At 48.1% G+C, this 24,544-nt stretch overlaps 1 protein-coding gene across 1 annotated transcript in view; it reads left to right on the plus strand.

The window, feature by feature from the left end:
• The window catches only part of SLC24A1 (solute carrier family 24 member 1), a 38,656-nt gene that overhangs the window by 8,775 nt on the left and 5,337 nt on the right, over positions 1–24,544 (plus strand). The window contains exons 2-7 of the mRNA XM_081831291.1: positions 1,687–3,721; positions 14,862–14,919; positions 16,246–16,356; positions 20,005–20,085; positions 21,183–21,277; positions 24,479–24,521. Of these exons, the coding sequence (XP_081687417.1) occupies positions 1,817–3,721; positions 14,862–14,919; positions 16,246–16,356; positions 20,005–20,085; positions 21,183–21,277; positions 24,479–24,521 (2,293 nt within the window). The 5' untranslated portion in view covers positions 1,687–1,816. The remainder of the gene's footprint in view (positions 1–1,686; positions 3,722–14,861; positions 14,920–16,245; positions 16,357–20,004; positions 20,086–21,182; positions 21,278–24,478; positions 24,522–24,544) is intronic.

A 24,544-nucleotide genomic window follows, 5' to 3' on the forward strand; every position in this document is an offset into this window, starting at 1 on the left:
CATGTGCGTGCGCTCTCTCTCTCAAATAAATAAAATCTTAAAAAAAAAAAAAAAGACAAATGCATTTGCGTCTCTAATTAGTGTGGCCTGCTGGGAAGATTGGGGCATTAGAAGGCTCACCTGCGCAGCCACTCACAAGCTGTGTCAGGTTGAGCAAGTCCAGCTCCTCTCTGGATCTCAGCTTCTTCAGGTCCCAAATGGGGAGTTACGCTAACTAGTGTCTGTAAGTCCTCCTACCTTTAATGACCTGAGACTCCATGAGTCACTCATCTCACTTCTAATATATTCCTTTAAATGCAAAACCAACCATTTCTAGTTATTGTTTTATAATAATCTGCAGACACTAGAGATTTAATAAATATTTACTTGGGCTGGACCTCAGTGCCCTTCTTTATAAATTGAGGATTTTTTCAGAGCCCTTCATGTTCTTCTTCCCCTCCTGAAGAATATAAAATTAAACCTTTATATAAAACTATAAAATTAAAATTTTATATAAAATTAACCCTTATGTAGCACTTGATTCTGTACAATGCTTTTCATAGACCTTATGTGTTTTTACTCTCTCAACATTCCTGTGACATAGGTATGTGTTGTTACTATTGTTATTTCTTTTTTTTTTTTTAAAGATTGTATTTCTTTATTTGACAGAGAGATAGAGAGCACAAGTAGGCAGAGCGGCAGGCAGAGGGAGAGGGAGAAGCAGGTTTCCCGCTGAACAGGGAGCCCAATGTGGGGCTTGATTCCAGGACCCTGGGATCATGACCTGAGCTGAAGGCAGCCACTTAACCAACAGCCACCCGGGCGCCCCCTATTGTTATTTCTATTAAAATAAATTAAATTTAAATTTAAAATATCATGAAACGGCACAGGATAAAAAGGTTAAACAGTTAAACTGAACATCAGGATTTACTGAAAAGTAAGTCTTCCTCAGACCCCGATCTCTGTTTCCCTTCTCCAGATGTCCTTCCAAGGATCATCTTTGCATAATCAACCCATATGTTAACACGTTTATTTCACAGATGAGGCAATGAGGTTCGCCTGTCCAGGGTGGCACAGCGGGAAAGCAGCAGGGCTGGAAATCCAGGCCTTTGACTCCATTCTCCATGTTCTTCCCACCACACCACACTGTCTGGGAAGCATCATGACATTAGCTTTGTCCTCTCTGGGTGATACCATGGAATTGTTTTAAATGGGTCCCAAACCAAAAAACCAAAAAACACCCACACGGAGTCTTGATGTTTCTAGCACTGCCTTCTTCTGCTGCCTATTTTTGTCTAAAGCTTAAAATCTTGTCTCCTTATCTTCCTCCTGCCTTTGACAAGGTGAGATCTGTGGCCTGGGGCACCAACTGTGGATGACTGGCTCCCAGCAACTCAGGCTTGGACCTGAGGGGTGCTGGCAGACCTCTCGCAGGGATCCCAAAGAGGGTGAGGTAGACCCAGCTCAGGAACCTGGGCTGTTGGCATGCCTACGCAGCACAGAGGACCTCTAATGCTTTTTCCTAAGAGCGGGCATTTTTCTCTGGAACAGGCAGTAGGGGTAGTTTTGTTCCAGCAGAAACAACTGCTTCCTAGCACAAAGGCCTCTATATGAATTGTCATCACTCTTTTCTAGGTGATGGTTTGATGGCTCCCAGCTCTCCTCTTAGGGGCAAATAACCTCTTTTTTTTTTTTACCCTCCCTCAGGTTTGTGGATACCCCCTGGCTGGGCTTCATGGAGAAATCTTCACTGATCACCAACCTGAATCCCAGAACAGACCCCATCTTTCCATGGACAGAATGAGAGGTCTTCTGTAACCAGGCATAACTGGCCATCATGGGGAAATTGATCAGAATGGGAACACGGAAGAGGCGGTTACTCTGGCCAAAGCGGCTTCTTTGGAGTCGACTCTTCTTCCTGTTGGGAATGTTGATCATCGGTTCTGCCTACCAGCATCTGAGGAGCCCCCGGGGCCTCCCCTCATTGTGGGCAGCAGTCTCCTCCCAACACCCTGTAAAACTGGCCAGCCGTGACCTCCCTAACAACGATATGATGATGGTGAGCAGTGACCCTCCAAGAGCTAGCTCTGAAATGATGGGTGACACACGGGTGCCCCAAACTACAGTGGGCAAGGATGAGGCAACACGTGGCATAACAATGGAGAATACCCCCAATCCACCCAGAAGGACAGCCAACATCACTCCAACAATGCCCAAGAATAACTACAGCCTAACAGCTGCAGACACAGAAAGAACGAAGGAAGACACCACAATCACACCCAGTAGAGTACTGAATCACTACACCCCAACTTCAAAAAGGCCAACAGTAAAGAATCATACCCCAACAACATCACCCAGGGTAGAAATGCAGAGCTATCACCCAACTCAGGCTGGGAGAAAGGTGATGAAATATACCCCATCTCCACTTGGTAGACTAGTAAGCACTTATGCCCCATCCACACTCATGACAATGACAGAGAGCCATGGGATCACCCCCAGAACAACAGTGAAAGACAGTGAAACTATGACAACCACCAAAATATTGGAGACCAACCCCTCTAAGAGAATAGTAGAGGAAACCACCCCAACTACTCTCAAGGGAATAATTAATAAAACGCCAACTTCCCTGATAAATGACATGGAAACAAACATCTTGACTTCTCCAAGGAGTATGACGGAAGAGAACACCCTGACTACCCCCAGAAGAGTGAATAATAACAGATCGACCAAGCCCCGGGGGTTAGTGGGAAAGAACAAGCTGACGGCGCCCCTGGGAATGGGCCTGGAGCACACCACAGCCATCTCGGAGGGGCGAGTGACAATACGCACCACCCCAACAGGCAGTGGCCCAACAGAAACCAAAGCCTCTACCGCTACCTGGAGTATTAGTAATCCCTTATCTGGAACCAGCGTGTCGACCAGTGGAATATCCTCCGCCACCTTCCGGGGGCTGGCAAAGAAATCTTCCATGGCACCCAGGCCCTCATCACCCTCCAAGGTCAGGGCAAATCCAACCATCCAGGTCCGTCACTGTGTGGTTGTGGAGCCAGCCCCAGCGGTGCCCCCTGCTCCCTCCCCCAGCCTGACAACAGCTATGATCCCAGAGGCACCCAGTTCCAATCCCTCAGCGCTGCCTCCTGGGTGGCCAGACCTTCACTCCAAGGCAGAGTACCCCCCAGACTTGTTCAGCATAGAGGAGCGGCGACAGGGCTGGGTGGTCCTGCACATCTTTGGCATGATGTACGTGTTTGTGGCCTTGGCCATCGTGTGTGACGAGTACTTTGTCCCAGCCCTGGGTGTCATCACAGATAAACTGCAGATCTCAGATGATGTGGCAGGTGCCACCTTCATGGCTGCTGGAGGCTCTGCCCCTGAGCTCTTCACCTCCCTCATTGGTGTCTTCATCTCTCACAGCAACGTGGGCATTGGTACCATCGTGGGCTCTGCTGTGTTCAACATCCTCTTTGTCATCGGCACCTGTGCCCTCTTCTCCCGGGAGATCCTCAATCTCACATGGTGGCCCTTATTCCGTGATGTCTCTTTCTACATCCTTGACCTGATAATGCTCATTCTCTTCTTCCTGGACAGCCTCATTACCTGGTGGGAAAGCCTGCTGTTACTGCTGGCCTATGCTTTATATGTGTTCACCATGAAGTGGAATAAGCAGCTCGAGGTCTGGGTGAAGGAGCAGCTCAGCAGGAGGCCAGTGGCCAAGGTCATGGCCCTAGGGGACCTCAGCAAGGTAAGGACAGGCTGGCTCAAATTTCTGTAGCCCCTTTGGGGTAAAAAGATGAGGGGAGAGACCAGTGACTGTAGAGTAGAAATTGCTGGGTCAGGCCTCAAGAGATGGGTGCTCTGCTTCCCTTTGCTATTCATTCAACATTTAAAGCCCTATTCTTTGCCAGGTGCTTGGCAAGAGTGACCTTGGCTCAGCTCCCAATCATCCGATGGTTATTATTACGATCCACCATTGGCAGGGGAAGAAACGGAGGCCTAATGAATTTAAAGCACTGTTCAAGGTCACACAGCGAATAGGCAGTGGAGCTAAGATTTGAACTTGGGTTGGTCTGACTGGGTGTTTGGAAGTGACATTTGAGCTGGGCTTTGGAGAATATCCAAGGAGTTATCAGGCAGGGAAAAATGATAATCTCTTCCATGTGCATGGTGTTTAGGGTTCATCTAGCACCTTCTCTCTCATTTAATCCTGTTTGTTCACATTCCAGATTTGGAGTTAGTGGCTTGGATGGGGTCTGACAAGGTGGAAGTTTTTTGTTTTTGTTTTTGATATATTGGAGATGAGAGCTCCACTCATCCACTGACAAGCTAGCCTTGGGTGCAGGGCCCTCTCTCTTGTCGAGTGGAGGCCAGATACCAGAACTCCAGCCCTGAGGCTTTCTCTTGGCTCCAGAATTCTTTTTTAAGAATATCTGTGCCCCTGTGAGGGACCTTCCTTCTAAGTTCATTGCATGGCTCAATAACCTGCAAGATAAGATTAAAGTGGGGAAGTGATCTCTGAAAATTCATCTCAAAGTTTTCGTTCCTTGACTCCAAAGTGAGGTACCCTAGGGAACACAGACCCTGTTTCTTTCCTGCTCCTAAAGGGTGGGTTCGGGCAAAGGTTGGCTCTCAGCCTGCCTCTTTCATGTCTCAGAGAAGCCACTGGTGTGGGCAGAATTTTGCATGCAAAGAATGGAAGGACTTAGCTACTTAATCCAGAGCGGTTTTGATGAGTGGGCAGGATGGAGACCAAATTCAGCAGCGTGTCTGGGAGATATATGATGCAAGAGAGATGAAATGTACTTCCTTTAGGATTTTTGAGATGATGTGGTATTCTGGCCGGAGCACAGAAGTAGGAGCCAGGAAATCTGGGTTCTAATGTGATTCTGCCTCTAACTAACAGTGTGACCTTGGACGGGTCCCTCCCTTCCCTTCTCTGGCAGAAATGACAGAGTCCAACTAGTCACCAAAAGGCCCTGTTTAACGATCATCATCCAAGCGAGTTTCGTTCTAGGTGGCCCTACACAGTGGTTATTTGTCTGGTTTGGTCAACTGAGCTCCACCTGCCATATTTGCAGATGGCCCCCAAAGACGAAATGTCCTACGCAAGGTTATATAACCAGCAGGTATCAGAACCAGAATGGGAACCCAGTATCCGAACTCCCCATTCAGTGCTATTTCCTGTCAGCTCCTTGAAGCCAGAAACTTCAAAAAGAAAGGGAGGCTCAGAGCATTACATCATTTAATATGAAGAGACAAGGGCCTCCCCCCAGATGAAGTCCTCAGGGCCTTGCTGAGGGTGGCCATGAAGCCTGGCACTCTCCTCTGAGAAGTGCATCTAATGCCTTCATGTACATCAGGCCAGCAATTTTCAAAATGCCTCTGACTTGCCTCCCGGTCATTATCAGTGATTCTGTTTTTATTTAAACTCTACAAATTCTGAATTTTCCATTTTGCGAGGACTAGATCATCAAAGCAGAGCTTGTGAAACAAGTGAAGCATAATCATGATTTCAAAGGAGAATTTGTAACCTACTTAAGAGACTCTTCTAGGGCATTAGTAGCAGCTCTTGGCCAACCAGTGAGAGTGGTGCCGATCACAATTCTGTTCTTATTTGCTGAAACAAATCCAATATGAATTTTAATTAACAGCGTTATTGAAAAAAAAAAACGGAACAGGTTGAATTACTGGCTATACTTGAAAGTCAATCTGTATTTATTTAAAATTAAAAATCTAAGGGTGCCTGGCTGGCTCAGTCAGTGAAGCATGCGACTCTTGATCTTGGGGTTGTCAGTTTGAGCCCCACATTTGGTGTAGAGATTGCTTAAAAATAAAATCTCTGAGGGACACCGGGGTGGCTCAGTTGGTTAAGTGTCTGCCTTTGGCTCAGGTCATGGTCCCAGGGTCCTGGGATCGAGCCCTGCATTGGGCTCTCTGATCAGTGGGGAGCCTGCTTCTGTCTCTGCCTGCCACTCCCCCTGCTTGTGCAAGCTCTCTCTCTCTCACAAATAAATAAATAAAATCTTTAATAAAATAAAATAAAGTAAAAAACCTATAGTTAGTACTTTCCAGCATTAACAACTCCTCACTAAAAATTAGTCCAAATAATAAGAACTGTGGCTATTTTGAAATGGTTTTTAAAATATCTGGATTTGGATTTCATCTCCGGTGTCTAAAAGCCAGAGAGAGAGAGAGAGAGGGAGAGATGGAGAGAGAGAGAGAGAGAACTGTTTTTGCTTGTATCTTTATGTCTGTGTTTCCTGGCCACTACCTATGATCTGGTCAGAGGGAGATAGATTGTCCTGCACTTCACTGATAGACTGAGAGCAAGCCATTCAGTTTTGAATTCATGAAACAATTCTCTGGAAATCCAATTGTTGATCTAGTAAACTGTGTTGGCATTCATTTTTGCAGTTTATGCAAGAGTGTGTCCTCACCCCTGTAAACTGTTTCACTTTAACATGAAAATAAACGTGCCTTACTCTCTCACTCCTGTTGATGTACTGACTCACACCTCTCCTTGACTAATGGTTTCCCTCTTTGAGCATCACCCCAGGAAAGCAGGGGGCCTAGGAAGCGGCTTATTCAATCAGCCATGCTCCGAAGTGAAGAAGTCAGAGAGAAGTGGGGCATAACCAGACAGAGTGGTAGGAACCAGGGAGGGAGGCTGAGGAGGCGAGGTCAGAGCCACAGGTGCTCGAGAAGTCTAAGCAGTAGGAAGAGAGATGGAGGGCAGTGTGAGCCAGCTCCCTCTGGAGAGAAACAGAAACAGGAAAGACATCTGGGCCTCTCCCTTCCTCTGTTGCCAGCCTGGGTGAGGTGTGGAGGGGTAGCTACAGCATCAGGCTCATCATTGCCACTGCATGGGGAAACACTCTTTGTATCTCCCAAAGAGGTGAGCACGGGCTCTCGTCTCTAGCAGGAGGTGCACAAGTATGTGGTTCAGTTTCCTCAGGAAACCCTAACAGTTCAGGGGCTCCAGTGTAGAGAGAGAAAGGAGTGGGGAGGGAATCCTTACTTATGGAGGGCCTATTCCATACATATCTGATCTCAACAATTTCTCACAAAAGCCCTACAAGGATGGATTATAACCTCCATTTTGCAGATGAGGAAACTGAGGCTCAGAGAGGATCATTAACTCATCCAGTTCCATAGCTTGTTGGTGGTTCTCACCATTGGCGCGTGAAACTGTATATCTGGGTTTTAACCCAGGCTCCACTGCAAACTGCCCCTGTTGCTCTGGGCAAGTCAGTGCAATTCAACAAACCTTTATCAGTAAGTGCTTAGATGAAAAACAGTGTGGGGAAAAGATTGTGTTCCTTCCAGTAGAAAGGACAGGCACAGACAAGAGTAACTGCAATAGAACGAACCCTATACAAAGTGCTACGAAGTCACTTTGCTTTCCTACCTTAGATTGCTTATCTATAAAGTGAGTGGGATGATGATCTCACGTAGGGGTTGGCAAACTTCTATGGTAAAGGGCCAGACAGTGAATAGTTCAGGCTTTGCAGGCCATGCAGTCTCTGTCACAACCCAGCTCTGTTGTTGTAGCATGAAAGCCGCCACAGACAATACACCAACAGACAGGAGCAGCCACATGCTGTTTTCCCAAGTACAACATCCTTGTAGGTGTTCCAGCTGAACAACTTGGGGATGAGAGCAGCAGAGAACGATTCATTTTCTTCCTGAATATTTACCCAACTGATATCTGTAGAGTTTCTGAGCTGGAGGGCCTTTCACTTTACTTTTTATTCTGCTCTGACAACCTAGAATTGGGATAAAGGTTTTTTTTGGGGGGAGGGAATGATTCTAATCAGAATTCACTTAAGAGCATTTCTAGAAAAAATAAAATGGTGTAGCATCAGACATGGACACATAGTAACAATTTTAGAGTCTCTCTTTTGACACTGGCTGAAAAAAAATCAAAGCTAAGCTATTTTAGATGACATTGGTCAAACTGGCATGTATTGGTTTGGGATGCCTCCTATGACCCCTATTATTGACTTGCTCTGAAACTTTATACCTGTGTATAAAGTATACCTGAATATAAACTATACACCTCTCAGTGTATTTATTCTAGCCCCAAATGATAAATATCTGACTTGCCTTGACCATGCATAATCACAGAAAGCCAACAAACAGCAAAGCTGATGCACTGGCCTGGCTTAAAAAGCTTTATCTATCTGTGGTTGAAGCACCATAGGCCTTTCTTTGTAGAGAGAGCTCCCAGCTTAGCTAGAAAGACCAGCCATCTGCATGAGATGCTGATTGGCAATATGGTCAGAGGGGCACCAGTGGTAAAAAGGGATCCAAGGGGGGAGGGGAACAAGCCTATTTTGGATCCTTTTGGGTCCCTATCCACATCATGCCCTCAAGAATACTTCAGAATGTGAAACTCTGGAGAAAAGTCTGCCATTCTTTCCTCAAATGCATTGGGGGCTGTTTTTTGTTTTGTTTTTCCCTGGCAAGGTTTTTTTTAATTAAACCAACCAACATGACCCTCCAAGCAGACAAACCAGGTGCCTCCTAAGGGGGCCAGTCCTCCCCTTTCTAGTCAGGGTTGACATTTATTCCAAGGGCTTCTATCAGTGGCCTGTATTCAGCAGGGCTGTGGACAGGAAGCCCTGTGAACAGGAAGGCCTCTCCAGCATCTGTGGACCCCACTCATGCTAGGCTGCAGGGAATCCACTAAGCTCCCAAAGAGCCCCTCCTAGCCTGGGCTGAGGGGTTCCCACCTTTTTCTTTTCTTTCTTTCTTTCTTTCTTTCTTTCTTTCTTTCTTTCTTTCTTTCTTTCTTTCTTTCTTGGTAATATTCACACATTTTTATTTTATTTTTATTTTTTTAAGTAGGCTCTTCACCCCTCATGGGGCTTGAACTAACAACCGTGAGATCAAGAGTTGCATGCTCTAACGACTGAGCCAGCCAGGTGCCCCAGGGTTCCCTCCTTTAACCCCTTGGATAGTTAGCTTCCTCCCAGTTGTCAGAAAAAGATGATAAGAGTAGAATTCTCAATTTTAGGGCTTCTTTTCCTCATAACATTTTTTTAGTGTTCACCTGCTAGTTGGTGCTAGCAGATGACAAAATGAATGAATAAGAAACAAACGAATATGAACAGAAAAACTCAAACACCTGATCATGCCTGGTCCGATAGCTTGTTGTTTCCATGGATGCATGTGTACCTGTAATTGAGATTTTACATGCATTTATGCCACACAGGAATATTTTCTCATAGTGTGTATGATGGGATTAAATATGAAATTAAATATTTATGGTGTTCTACAAATAACAGCATGATTTCTAGATGCTCTGCCCCCTGAATAAATTGGAAATATAAAACTAACCTTATTTAGTGTGGGGGAGTGGGCATATGGATGCTAAATAAGTAAAAACAAGATAATTTCAGGGAGTGACAAGTGCTGTGAAGGAAATAAGCATGCATATGGTGGAGAAGGACTGGAGGTGGTGGGCCCCCTTTAGTGAGGGAGAGCAGGAGAAGGCTCTTGGAGGGAGAAAGGTCCAAATAGAGATCTGCAGAATGAGAAGAGAAACCACCCCGTGCTCCATGGGGAAGAATTCTGGAAGAGGAAACAGCATTTGCAAAGGCTCCGAGCCCGGAAGGAGCTCAGTGCATTAGCATAAAGAATTGGAGGCCAATATGGTCAGTGAGTAAGGGGACAGTAGAACAAGATAACGCTGGAGAGGTGGCTCCCTGTGGGGCCCTGTGGGTCAAATACGGAGTTTGGATTTTAACTGAAGCTCAGCAGGGAAGGAAGTGATGAGGAGCCATATTTAAAAGGTCGCTCCTAACTGCTGTGTAGAGAAGGAACTGTAGGTGTGCAAGGGAGTCCAGTTAGGAGGCTGTTGTGGGCCTCCAGCTGGTATATCTTTAAGAGACGTTTTGAAGGCAGGATCATCTGGACTGGTGATGAAGTGGATGTGAGGGTGAGACAGCAGGTGAAGTCAAGGATGCTGCCAGGATTTCGGCTTGAGCAGTAGGGTAGATGGTGGTCCCACCCAGTGCAAAAGGGAAGACCCAAGGAAGAACAGGTTTAGGGAGACTCAAGACTTTCCGCTCAGGAATGATGAGTGTGTGTGGCTATGTCACCTCCAGGTGGGTATGTCCAGGAAGCAGTTGCCTACATGGGCCTAAAGCTCAGAATCAAGGTCTGGGCTAGAAATAGAAATTTGTGAGTCACTGACAATGTGTGATAATTAAAATCGAGGACCAGTTGAGAGAGAGAGTGGGGGGTGGGAGGGGGAGGCCCTAGGTTTGTGCGCTAAAGAACTCCAGTGTTGATTCATTCAGCAAACATTTATTGAATCCCTTTATATGAGGCCCGTGTAGGGTCTGGGGTTACAATGAGAAAAAAGGCACAGTCCCAAGTCCTGGACGAGCTCAGTCTCAGCAGAGTGGGAGTTGATCCAGATTTTGTGGGGCGTGACACTCTTTAAGAAAAAGAATATAAAACTATTGGTACGAAAATCAAATACAAGGTCTTGTAAAGTGTTTATGTAGGGGAGACATGGGCCTTGGAAATTAAGCTTCACCGGCTCCATGGTAAATCCTCCTCAGTGGGGAAGACAGATAAATAAAATTGATGTGTAATGGTATAGGAAAGCGCTAAGGGATTTAGTACTGCAGAGAGTGGACATCTCAGCAGACCAGAGAGTCAGGGAAGGCTTCCTCCGGGAGGCGATGTTCAGCAGAATCTTGAAGAACAAGCAGGGGGTGGCTGACTGAAGAAGGGGTAAGAACTCTCCTGGGCTTGTGGAGAGGCCAAGGGAATGAGACACCATGAGATCATAGCTGCACTGTCCGGTATGGTGACCACTACCTACATGGAGCTACTCAGCTCTTGAAATGGGGCTAATCTGAACTGAGATATGCTGTAAGTATAAAATATACAGTGGGGGGCGCCTGGGTGGCTCAGATGGTTAAGCGTCTGCCTTCGGCTCAGGTCATGATCTCAGGGTCCCGGGATCGAGTCCTGCATCGGGTTCCCTGCTCAGTGCAGAGCCTGCTTCTCCACTCTCCCTCTGCCACTCCCTCTGCTTGTGCTCTTCTGTCTATCTCTCTGTCAAATAAATAAATAAAATCTTTAAAAATAAATAAATAAATAAATAAATAATAAAATAAAATACACAGTGGGTTTCAAAGGCTTAGTATGAAAAAAAGGGCAAAATAGCTCATTGATATTTTTATAGTAATTATATGTTGAATTATAATATTTTTAGTATATTGGGTTAAAGTATATTATTCAAACTAATTTCACGTGTTTCTTTTACGTTAAAAAATGTGGCTACTAAAATAGTTAAAATTACGTGTGTGACTTGCATTCTATTTCTCTTGGACAGTGCTGGACTAGAGGTAAGAGGAGGCTGATAGGTGCTCAGGTAAGGAGTCTGGACTCCCTTGTGAGGATAGTAAGCCCCTAGGGTGTGGGGGAGGGACATGATTTGTGCTTTGTTTAGAAAATCACTCTGGCTGAGGGATAGAGAATGAACTAGAAGAGGAATAATCAGGAGTCAGGGGGGTTTTGCAGGACTGTAGGCGGGAGAATGGAGAGATGAGGTGAAATTTGAGGACTTTTAGAAACTAGGTCTGGGGCGCCTGGGTGGCTCAGTCGTTGGGCGTCTGCCTTCGGCTCAGGTCATGATCCCAGGGTCCTAGGATGGAGCCCCGCGTCAGGCTCCCTGCTCGGTGGGAAGCCTGCTTCTCCCTCCCTCTCCCACTCCCCCTGCTTGTGTTCCTGCTCTCACTGTCTCTCTTTCTGTCAAATAAATAAATAAAAATCTAAAAAAAAAAAAAAAGAAAGAAACTAGGTCTGACCTCTAATTGGATGTGGGCTGTGAAGGAGAGGGAGGAATTCAGGTAGACTTCTGGGTTTCCAGCTTAGGCAAATGAGTGGATCAGAGTGCAAGACTGTACTCAGGAAAGGGCTAGTGTGAAGAGCCCCCTATTAGAGTATAACCTGGGTGAAGGCAGGACTCAGACCAGGGATTCAGTAAGTATTTGTTAAATGAATGCTAAAAAAAAACACACACTAAAATATGTGGTTCAGGAAATGTGTCATGGATGGTCTAGAAGGCGATAGGTCAGTGATTAACTGCTACATCAATGGGAGATAGAAACTGGAAGTCAGGAGGGGGAGCCCCCTGAGGGACTGCCATATTTGCCATCACAGGTTCCCATGAATGGCTACAAGGGATCCCACTGCTCAACCTCAGCAAGATACATCACAGGTGCTGGGGGCTTTGGCTGGCAGGAAAACATCCTCTTTGGTTTCCTCAGCCCCTTTGCTAATTTTCATGAGGAGAAGGAGAAGGTGGGGTGATGAGGCTGAAGAAAGAGGAGGGGCAATGGATTGGGGTCAGAGGTGGATGTGAAATGTGTTGGTACTAAGGGCATATTCTGAAAGCACCTACTTGCCAGGACTGCTACCCATAACAGACCCATTATCCACATCTAAATGGAGATGAACATTCATGTCCATTTACCTAAAATGTCAATAATTTAAAACAGAGCCACTAGGGAGTAGAGATTTTACCTCGTTACCTTATTTATGCTTGGGAAAAGAAATGAGTTAGTAAACAACAACAACAACAACATCTAATGGGGATCAGGAGATCAGAGTTCTGACACTGTCTTTGTGAGTGTGGGCAAGTGACACACTCTTTCTGTATCTCTGTTTTCTCATCTATCAAAGAGCAGTAATAATACTAACCTTGCCTGCTTCATGGAGTTAGTAGTCTTGGATGAGAAAGCGAATGTGAAGGGCTTCAGAAAATTAGAAGTACATGCTGAACTCGGAAGATACTGATGGGTGCAAAGAATGATGAACTCATAGAGAAATATTTTGGCTTGAGTACATCTGATAGCAGAAAAATCATTAGGCATGTGCATCACGGGGCAAAAGTCAATCTCTCCTGCCCCTCTGTGGACAGAACTAGCTACCCCAAAGGGCAGCCTGGCTCCTCACAGTTTTTTGCCTCCAGAAACTCAATGGGTTAGGGTTGGACATGATAAACGTGAGATGGCTGGGCCAGCAGGGGTTGGTGCCAAAGCCTCCAGTATGCCAGTAAACTTACCCGAGTGTCATGAAAGAGTCGGAAGATTTGTTCACAAAATCAGCAGTGTTCCCTTCATATGCAGATGGGTTATTTCTGCTCTATTTCATTCATTTGCATATTCATTGGTTCATCCATCTGTTTATTTAATTCATTCAGCAATCTACGTCCAGCATTCAAACCTCCCCCATCCTTCAAAGCTTACTCAAATTCTACCTACTTCAGGAAGCCTTCTTGTCTCTCCCACCACTACACCTTCATCTACGCTTTTCATTTCTTGAACCACGTTCTGCTTTGTCAGCATTGGTTCCAATTCCTTTCTGGACATAGAACACGTGTCCGCAACATCTTCGTATCCCAACAGCACTAGCACACTGACCTATAAACAGCAGGTGCTCGGGGAAATAAGAACTGAATGAATGAACAAATTGGGTGGATGGGAGGGTGAGGAGCCCTGGCTCAGGCACTATTTTCTTTATTTTCTGAGTTGAAACAGAGACAGAGTATAGAACGTCCAGTTCTAGTTCTGGCCACAGAGGCCAGAGTGGGGAGGTGAAGACAGTTTTGGGGGGGCAACTATTGGTGACCATGTTGCCTGAAGATAGCACTAGAAGCTACTTAGGGATAGCTACTCGTTCAGCTCGCCTTTAGTGAGCACCTACTATGTACAAGAAATGTGCTGCAGGTTAGGGGAACAGAGATGACTGTATTGAAAGTTCAAAAAAAAATTGCATCTAGCTGGGTAAATAACTGACATAGGTCAAAAGTTAAAAAATGATTCTTTTAAAAGTTCAAATGGCACTATAAAGCAGTAAATGCAAGGTAGAAGGCTAGTGGTCCAGACAATAAGTACTGTGGGTTTAATGATTCTTCATCTTAGATTCTTCTAGGGCTGTCTCATTTCCCAGCTGGCTGCCCTGCAGCTTTCCCCAGGACCTGAGTGCTTACTCGATCATAGAGCCAGATTTTGGTAACAAAAAAGTGTGCTCACTGTTGTTATACAGCTTTTGAGGAGAGAGGTATCATAGGGAGCTGGAGTGAGGGTGGGAGTAGAAGGGGTCATTCAGGAAAGCTTTGTAGAAGAATTCACCCTGAATTTTCTGAAAAACTGGTAGACATAGAGGAATGGAGAAGGCATTTTAAGCCGAGAGAAGAGTCGTGAACAAGGGTCCAGCAGTTGGAATGGATTGGGGACAGTTAGAGAACAGTTCATTCATGCCTCATTCAACAAATATTTATTGAATCTTGTGAAGTGCCCAAGAGTGTTTTTGTGCTAGACACACAGTGGCAAATGAAGTAGGCAATCTGCCTTCAAGACGCTAGGGGCCAGTTAATTTATTTGTATGTTTGTTAACAATGTTAGCAATGTTTGTTAACACACAAATTGAGGAAAGCGCTATGGAGGAAAAGAACAGAAATCTATAAAAGAGAATGAGACAACACCTTAGCTCCCCAGAGGAAGGTGACGTGTAAATGGAGACCTGAAATATTGGGAGTGAGGGAAGGAGGGTGCCAAGCATGGGAGGAGGGGCCCCGTGATGAGGTTTTCAAAGTGGGTAAAGAGGGACTGAAAGACAGTTGGTGTTACTGGACTGTAGACAGTGGACACATTTGACTGGGCCTACAGTGTGCAGAGGGAAGCCAGACCGTGAAAGGCCAGGCTGGGGTTTGGACATGGTAAAACATCTTCTGAGAGCAGGTTATCTTTGGGTGTGTTTCTGTGTTCCCACCTGAGGGTTCCCCGGAGAGAAAGGGAAGTAGAGAGGGAGAGTAAGGGTCTCTCCAAACATCTCGTGATTCCTGTCCCTGTTTGCAGCCAGGCAATGGGGCAGCTGCGGTGGATGAGCTACAGGAAAACACGAAGCTAAAGGTGGGTGCCATGTGGAGTCTGCCCAGCAGGGACACTGCAGGGTCTCGGAGGACAGCCATAGACCTGAGGCACTGCGGCCCTGATGCTGGGGATCCTGGGCGGGGTTCAGGCTTGGGAAGCTCCTGGGAGTGCTCCCAGGATTAACCAATGAAGGAGCCAGCTCCTTTGCCAGAGGGACTGTCACCTCCAAGGTGACCTTGGAAGAGGTGCTTCTTTGGGAGCTAAATCCAGAACGTCACTGCTTGCCCTGCCACTAGCTTGCTGTGTGAGTTTTGCATCTGTAAAATGACTGTGCACTAGCCGAACTCAAGCCCCAACTCTTAGAATTGATCTAAAAGCCTAAGTACCTGTGGCTTTGGAATGCTCCAGAAATAAGAGAAACACAGGAGGGGCACTGGGAGCAGGGGAGACTGAGGTTTCTGAAAAACTGTATCTTAGCTGCCTTTTGCCGGTGGGATATTTGGGAAGAATTATGGGAACGTTAGAGAGGAGAGGCTGGGGCCTGAATGACATCTTCCTCATCCAAAGAAAATCCCTAGGCATGTTGTGAAGTACTGTGTTACTACAGCACTAGATGGCAGAAGAGTTCAACTCCAGAGGGATGGGGGATGGGGGGTGGGGGGAGGGAGGGAGGGACTGAGCAAGTGTTGGTCTGTCTTGGATGTTCCTTTGTAAATCAGATGATATTTCTATGTGTGTCACATCTGGGTATCTGCACATATAGATGTGAGTATGTGTGTGCCTATGAAGGTCTCTTGAAGCATCTGTGTGTAGGAAAAAAGGGAAGGGAACTGGGAATCCAAGGTCCTGAGCGCTAGTTTTGAGTCTTTCACTTACCTTGGATAAGGCACCTAGCCTCGCTCAGTTTTCATTTCCTTTTCTGTAGAAGGGGATCCCAGCCTTGCTTATCTGGGGCTGGGGCAATGATAAAGCATGATGATGCTTTGTGGACCGTAAAGTGTACCCACGCACAGTGGGTCTGTGCGTGTGGTGTGTGGGTGAGTGCGTGTTTCTGTGAGAGTGTATTTTCAGGGAAGGACAAACCCTAGGTAATGTGTTATGCTTTGTACACATTGTCTGCTCCCTGTTGAGACCTTGGGGGGATTATTCCGTACGTAGAATTAGCCAGTCATGGAAGAGTGGGGGGAGGCTGATATAATGCTCCTGATGGAGGTGAAGGGAGAGGGGAGGCCAGGGTCAGGCTCCTGTGCTTTGTTCTGCCTTCCAAGGGAGGGGAGCAGGGTTAGTGAGGTCCTCGTGCGGCTCTTCCCCTGGCTTGGGCAGGGGCCCACTGAGGCCTGTGCGGCTCTCCCCGCTCAGCTCCCAGCAGTGCTCCCCGCGGTGCTGACCCGAGGGAGCAGCTCGGCCTCTCTGCACAACAGCACCATTCGCAGCACCATCTACCAGCTCATGCTCCACAGCCTGGACCCTCTGGGAGAAGGTAAGCAAGGCCTCCCCAGACCTGCGCGCTCCCCTGTCTACTCCTTCCCTCCTGCGGCTGGACAAGAACAGGGGCCTGCAAAGGGGAGGATGAGGGCAGAGCGGGGAATCGAGAGCACAGGAGAGCTGGGGTGTGAGGCCAACAGTCTGGGTGACAGGGCAGAGAGAAGGCATAGGACTCAACAGGAGCTAAGGTCCTTAGGTATCCACATCCCACGACTTCCCTGTCTCCGGGTCCCCTCCTGTAAAAGAGTTCACCTGTAGTTAGCGGGGCCCTGAGTGCTGTGTGCCCTGCTCTGGTCTATGTTGGGGTTGCCCTCAGTGACTTCCCTACGAAGCCCACCACCCACAGGTTGGCTCCAGCATCCCACAGCATCTCCAGCCAGGCAGCTTGGCACAGGCTGACTGGCCAGGGCCACTGCTGGGGGTACCTCCTATAGGGCCCCATGGCCCAGAAGCTCTGAATGGTACCTCCCTGTGCTCTGTGTTGAGCTCTGGAGTCCTACGAAAACTGCTAACCCCGTCTCCAGCCAGGAACCGCGAAGGAGCTGCCAGGACCTCTTTTGGGGGTGGTAGGGGGCCAAAGTAAAGTGGGGCCTGATGTCTAACTGGACAAGTGATGGGAGTAGCTGAGCTTCTCACCATCCGTCTTACCAAGTCCTGCCTTCTGGCCCCTTTCCCCAGAGGGCTGAGCTGAATATGACACCGGAGACTGACTCGTGAGCATCAGGAAGCACCTGGACTTACATTTCTGGTTCAGGGACAAATCTTGGGGTGGGGGAGCTCAGAATTTCCTCAGGCCCTGCAGATACAGTATTGGGTTTTTGGGTATTTAAAAGGGTATTGGGTTGGGAAAAACAGAGACAAAGACGAGATGATCTAATCTTCCTCCGAAAATCCTCAGTTGAGCCTCGGCAGACATTGAGAGAGGCCACCCCCAAGTATCGGTGCCCCTGGAGTTTTGAGAGTGGAGTTTGCTGCACCCGGCAGCCTGTGGGTGATTGCTGCTGGGGGCATGCCTGGCCTGGGGCACTGAAGGAAGCTCCGTCCCTGGGTTGGCAAAGTCCTGAAGATAAAGATCTTCTCCTGTATAGGACCGCAGGCCCCCCTGCCTGGGCCAATTCTGTGACCAGCAGCTGACCTACTTGTCCTAACAGGATTATGTGATGGCCGGGCCAGGCCCAGGTCAGAGGAGATTGATACTAAGTAGGAGATGATCCAGCTGCACTGAGAGCAGAGAGGCCATGAGAGGAAATGAACGCTGGGTGAGCCAGCGACAGGCACAGCCCCAGGAGGACAAGCGGGCTTCATACATCGTGGGCACATGTGGCCACGGAAAGGGCCCCGTGGCCGGTGACTGCTGATACGCTCTGGGCTCTGAGATGAAGTCCTGCTCGGAGAGGCAACTCTGATTCTACACCCCGAGGCCCCATCCAGGAGGCACTGGGACCTTGCCGAGCAGTGACAAAGGCCTTTGTTCCTAAGACTTTCCAGATACACATTTGTGTTTCCATCTGCTGGTTCCAAATGGCTCTCCAGATGTTTCCACCCTTTCCAGGTGTTCTGGCTCTTTCCACAGAGCCTGTGTGTGGTCTGAACTCTCCCCTGCCCTGTGAAAGGGCTTCTCTTCTCCAGGACCCTATGCCTTTTACGGTGATTTCACTTGGATGTGTGTGTATGCATGAGAGAGAGGGAGAGGGGACCAGAAAGAGGCCCTGCAGCTGACCTGCTTTCCTCAGTGTCGTGGGAAATGAGAGGTTAGGGTGTGCGAGGGGGGTCCAAAGGAAACAGGGGGACTTGGTTTTCCTTGCCAGCCCCTCCAGCCCACAGTCAGCCAATGGTCTCAGTGCCAGCCCTGGAAGCCGCGGAACTTTCCTGTGATAACAGCAACTCGTGTTGCCCCACAGAAGACTGCAATGCTCCATCCGTGCCAAGGGGGCACTGAAGTTGTGTGGATGAAGGAGGCAGTGGAGGGCCCGCTTTCTGACCTCTCGGCTCTGGGCCCTGACTCGGACCTGTGGGGCTGGCCCACCGGGACACTTCGAAGGGCCTCATGTGCCCGAGGGGTGGCTCTGCAGGATGGAGCCTCTTGCCAGAAGCGGCTGCAGCTGAACCAACTCTGAGAGTTTAGGAGACAGGCTGAAAGGAGGAAATTCAGACCTGTTTATATTTCTTGCCCGTCCTGGACCCAGGCAGCGTTTGGTCCCCGCAGTTTTCCGCGTTGCACCTTCTCAGTCTGTCTGTGTCATAAACCAGTGGATCTCCAGGGTCCCTTTTAACTCGAACCCTCTGGAGTGCTGGGCCCCTACAGAGTTGCTTCCTGGGTGGGACAACTGCTCTCAACTACTCACTTCATCCTTGTTGTAGCGCATGCTTATGTAATGCTTTCTAGGTGCCAGGCCCTGTTTTAAGCACATTCATGGATATATTTACTTATTCCTTTAACAACCCTGTAAGATTTTACAGATGAAGAATCTGAGGTACAGAGAGGTTAAGGAATCAGTGGGCTAGGTCCTTGGCTAGCAAGTGGCAGCACTAGGATTCAAACCCACTATTCTGGCTCCAGAATCCCAGCTAACCTAGCAAGATTTAATTGTACCAGTTAAAGCATTCTTATTTATTTTGTCTCATGGACCCCCACATCAGTGCTCTGTGTGTATCATGACGTTGCCTTTTTAGAGGGGGACACGAAGGCTTAGAGAGGGTATGCAGGCTTCCCAAGGTCACCCAGTGCTCACAGGAGAGAGCCAGCCTGGGCTCCAGAATATGTTCCACGGCCCACGTTTTATCACTTGTGCCATTGTCCTCACCCTCCGGGGCCACACAGCCATGAAGAGGACCCTGATGAGCCCCTGCACCTCAGTCTCTGTGCCTGTACCTTGAATTACCACGTAAAGCACATTTTGAAAGAGATTGCCCTCCTCATTTTTCTTGCTTCGCTGTCAGAGCAGCTCGATTGTGCACACAGTGCTCTGTAGGCTTCTGGCAAAGTGTGTACACGGCGATGTGGAAGGAGGCCCTGCTTGGGCTCCAGGTACCTGGGGTCAGAAAGGGTGGGGCAGGGAGCTTGGTAGTCAGCTATTTCCCCTTTCTGGCCAGAGAAGGAGGTCTCACGAACATGGCCACCGGGAGTGCTCCTGGAGCTATACAGCAGAGCTTCTGGTAGATTCATAGAAAGTGAGCTCCTAAGGACCAAACAGATAATCTAGTTCACGGATGGCAAAAATGTCTCCCTGCCATTTTTTGTCCATTCCCTGCTCATTGCAGACATCACTGATCAGTCATGGCACCTCCTCCTACCAACCTTGGATCAGAATCCTCCTCAACCTAGCACTCCAGCAGCCATCACTTGAACTCATGAAGGAAATAAATCCTATTTGTTGCCTCTGAGTCCAACCATGTCGTTTTACCAGAAAGGAAGTAGGTTTAGAGAGAGGAAGTGACTTGCCTAAGGTCACAGCCAGTTAGTAATGATGCAGGGGATTTAAGGTGAAAGTTTGGGAAATGGGCAGCATGAAGAAGCCTAGTAGGACCAGCATCCAGACCACAACTCCCAGGCCAGCCTCCTCCCACCCACTTCAGCTGTTCTGAAGCTGACCAGCCTAACTGCAGGGTCCCAGGTAAGATGTGTTCCCTTTCTCATTTGCAGCCCGCCCCTCCAAAGACAAGGAGAGCTTGAGTCAGGAGGCCAAAGCCAAGCTTCACGCTAACGCAGAGAACAAACCAGAAGGTGAGAGGATGATGAGACTGCTGGGTTTCCTCCTGCCACCTTCCTCCCTCCTGTTGGTCAGGGGCTGAGGCCTGCCTCCTGGCCTCTCGGAGCCAGTCAGCTGGAGCGATGATCTGGTGCCGCATGCCGGCCTCCTCCTTCCAGCGTCTTCCCTTTTTGCCGGGACTGGGGCCCAAAGGAGGCCCTGGACAGCTCCCTGCACACTCTGCTCTGATGGGGCAGGCCGGCCAACCCGGGTGTGTGTGTGTGTGTGTGTGTGTGTGTGTGTGTGTGATTGAAGTCCCGCTTCTTTTTCACTAAATCTCATCCCAGAGGAGACTCTATTGGCCTCTATTTCTTCTTCCTGTCACTTCTACACAAGGACAGTGCTGTTAGGGATTGGTCTGAGACCAGCAACACCAGGAGGGAAGGACACCAGAGGTCCAGTGATAGAGAAGTGTAGCATCCCTCTGGCAGCTGGGATGGAGGGAGTGAGCGAGCTACTGGCCTGTGAGCGCTGCACAGCAAACCAGGCCTGCCTAATGCACTCAGCAACCCCTGGAGGGAGGGAGAGCAGTAGCCATTCTCCCCATTCTACAGACAAGGAAACCCCAGCTGAGAGGTCGAGTGACTTACCTAAAGCCGCAGAGCCAAGAAGTGAGAGGGCCTCTTCCTAAACCCAGCGTTCCAGGCTTTCCGAGTCGCTCTTCCCTGCAATACTATTTCAAGGCGTCCAAGCTGCTGCCTTTGAAGTCACCAGGACCCTTTCTGTGTAGGTGGTAGGGGGAAGGGTCAGACCTTGAGGGTGGGGGCTTTGCTGTCTTTCTGGTCTCTGTTGCCCAAGCTGCTCATAGGATGAAATGCTTGTGAATACAGGGGGAGCAAGGATGGCCACTCCCAGTTGTCCTCTTATCCGCAGCTGTCTCTGTGGACAGGGCAATAACAGCTTATATCAATCACATCACGTTACTTTTCCTTTCGACAAGAAATTCCCCAAACTTTCTGAGAAGCCGAGGTGGAAAAGGGCCATAGCCCCAGAGCCCCTCACACTAGCCTCTGGCAATCGCCCTCGGAACCTGGCACACTTTTCTGACCTATTCCTGGTTTATCCTTTAAAGAGGAGGAGCCAGCCCAGCTTCCTGCGGTCACAGTCACGCCAGCCCCCGATCCAGATGTCAAGGGAGATCAGGAGGAGGAGGATCCCGGCGGTCAGGTAGGCACCAACCTCTTTCTAGGTGGGGAAATTTAAGAGGCCCAGGAAAGGACTTGCTGGCCCCAAATCCTTCCTTCTTGAAGGTCTGAAATGCTATTTGAGGTTCATTCCTCTGAGGTAAGCATGGCCCTTTCTGTGAAAATCACGTACCTCATGGGGCCAGTTAATTCACATTAACACCTCAGTATGAGTGACATATTATATATGAGACTGTGTTGTCAACTGTCACATGCTGTAAAAACATAAGGAGTAACTGTCAGGGGGCGCCTGAGTGGCTCAGTCGTTAAGCGTCATGATCCTGGAGTCCCGGGGTCAAGTCCCGCATCGGGCTCCCTGCTCAGCCGGGAGTCTGCTTCTCCCTCTGACCCTCACCCCACTTGTGCTCTCTCTCTCTCAAATAAATAAATAAAATCTTTTTTTTAAAAAAAGGAGTAACTGTCAGGGGGTTCTGCAGAGGGGAGGGTTGCTGGATACATGCCTTGGAACCCCTGAGGTTTGTCTACAGGGCTTCCAGAGTCCTGCCGCCGCTGTCTTTACGGCCACACAGCCTCTTCTTCCACCACGCTCCAGCCAAACTGGGCTCCTTGTCTCTATGTTTTTCTCCCTCCAGGCCTTGGTTTCCTCCCCTTCAGGATACCCCTTCCCCTCTGCTTTCATATCCCTCTCACCCACCTCTCCAGGCCACTCTTCATGCCCCCGTGCCCATCAAGTTTTCCTGGCCCCCCCACCCCCCTCTAATGAATGAATGCCCGTTGTACTTGGTCCCTGTCTCAGGGCTCCTATCACTGCCTTCCCCTTACTCTATTTAGGAGTCTCTCTTAGTTCTCCTGCTAGGTGGTGAGGTTCCTGAGGGCAGGATGCACGTCTGAGTTGTCTGTCTCTCTCACAGAGAGAGATGCAATGCCTGCATGCACAACTGTGGTCAGTAAGGGTTGAGTAATGACAGTAAATAAGCATTTCGTTTACAAGTTCCATCCCTGTTTTTTTCTGTTTGACACAGTCAATTATATCTCATCCTTAAGCCAGCAACTTTGGGTTTAGGGTCTAAGACATCTTGATGGTATCATGAATGTCCTGAGTACACCCATTACAGCCAGCTCAAGTGAAAGGGATTAAGAGGATACAGAGGTATCTCCTGGAATCCCAGGGCAAGATCAGTCTCACAAAGAACTGCACCTAGGCCTGAGCAGATATCTGTCACCCTAGTGGCTTCTCACTCTCTGTCTTGCTCTCCCTTAGGTCCCTTTCTCTGTGTGCAGGCTTTATCACTCAGCTTCGTCTGGCAGCCTGGCTTCATTTGCTTTCTTATGGGCACACACAACCCTAAACCCCAACAGGGGGCCTCCAGTCCACAGGGGGATCAACCAATGACTGGCTCCCAGTCTCAGAAGAGAATCTCTTCAAACTAGGTCCCAGGTCAGGGATCCAGCCTGTGTCCAATCAGCTATGGCAGGGAGTGGTGGGGTGCTTTGACTCCAACATGGAAAAAAAGAGCCACCCGTTCAGAGGGTGTTAGGTGTGACAGTTCTCAGAGAAAAGGGTGCAGGCTGGGCAGACACTCCCATATCTATGGATTTAAATGACTTGTCATCTCCTCCAGGAAGCCTTCTCTCCCGATGGGTTTGGGGGAGGGAGGGCAGGAATTATTTCAGACTAAAATCTTCTCATTTGTTTCCGATTCAAAGCACAGGCCTCATGAATATTAATTTTTGACTACTACATCAGGGGTGTACAACTCGGGTTGCATATTAGAATAATTTGAGGAACTTTAATCAATGCCCAGACCTCACCCTCAACCAATTAAGTTAGAGTATCTGGGGTGGATCCTTGGGCGTGAATGTTTTTAAAGCCTCCGGGTGATTTTAATATGCAGCGGAGTTGAGACTCACTGAGCATCCCTTGGAGGTTGCCTGTGTCATGAAATTTGTTACAGATGACATACTCCATGGGCACACAGCCCAGGTCATTTGCTCAAGGGACTGGCCAGGCATGTTGTTATAGGGTAGTTGGGTGCCTAATCTGTGGACACTCAGAATCAGTGGCTTTTAGATTACATATGGAGTCAGTCCCTGGTGCCCAAACAGTGGTCTGCAAGCAGATGTATTAGGAGCCCTTGTGAGCACGTTAGAATAGATTCCTGGCTTCTCATCACAGAAATTCTAATTCAGTTGGTCCAGGTGGGGCTCAGACATCTGTATTTCTTTGATTTTATTAATTTATTTTGCAAACAGTATTTCTACTAAGCTCCCCAAGCTACGCAGCTTTGAGAACCAAAGATCTCATTCAGCCTTGGCAATTGCAAAGCAGGGTGGCTTGGTGGTTAAGAGGCTGAGAGTTGGACTATCCATATTACAAAGCCCAACTTTATCGCTTACTAAGTGTGTGAACCATGGGCAAGTTATTTAACTACTCTGTACCCTAGTTTCTCCATCTGTTAGATGGGCTTAATTCTGTCTATATCATAAATTAATTGACTCATGAAACACACTAAGTGCTATTATTATTTAAGCCACTTAGCATAGTGCCTGGCACATAAAAACCCCCCAGAAAGTAGGTATTATCATCATCATTTTATACATATAAGGTAATATGACAATTTAGGAGTTTTAGTAGACTCAGCAATGTAGCCACCAAAAGATATGCCATATTAGGCAACATTAATGGGAGCAGGTATCTAAGAAAGGGAGGTGATAGTCCTATTCCACTCTGTGTGGTGTTCTGTGTTCAGTTTTCGAAGCTTCCTCATGGGGTATAAACTTAACTAGAGTGAGTTCACCAACATGGGGAGGAGGCTCCAGGCCATAGCATGGAAAGATGGAAGGACCTGGGAATCTCTAACTCAGGGACAAAAGCTGTTTTGTGGAAGAGTGATTAGCTTTGTTCTGTGTGGCTCCAAAGAGCCAACCTATACACAGAGGGTAGAACCTTGTTATAAATCTGGACTTTAATCAGAGTTGTCAAGATGCAGAAGCCACCAGAGGTGGTGAGTTTTCCATCCCTGAAAATGATCAGATAAAGACAGGACAACCACCAGGTGGGAATGTTGGGAAGGGAATTTTACTGAATGACTGTACTAGTTTTCTCCTCATATTCAAGTTTTTAGATCCATTCTGAGAACAACAACAACAAAAATGGGGAAGAACTGGGAAGGAAAACAAGCAGAGCAGTTATTACACACTATCTGTTGCCTTTGGATTGCAGGAAGGAGATGTGCCTGGAGCTGAGAGCACAGGTGACGTGATAGGTGAAGAGGCTGAAACTCCTGAT

The sequence above is a fragment of the Leptonychotes weddellii genome, chromosome 9 (genome assembly GCF_054177405.1).
Source record: "Leptonychotes weddellii isolate Sample4059 chromosome 9, ASM5417740v2, whole genome shotgun sequence".
Taxonomy (NCBI): domain Eukaryota; kingdom Metazoa; phylum Chordata; class Mammalia; order Carnivora; family Phocidae; genus Leptonychotes; species Leptonychotes weddellii.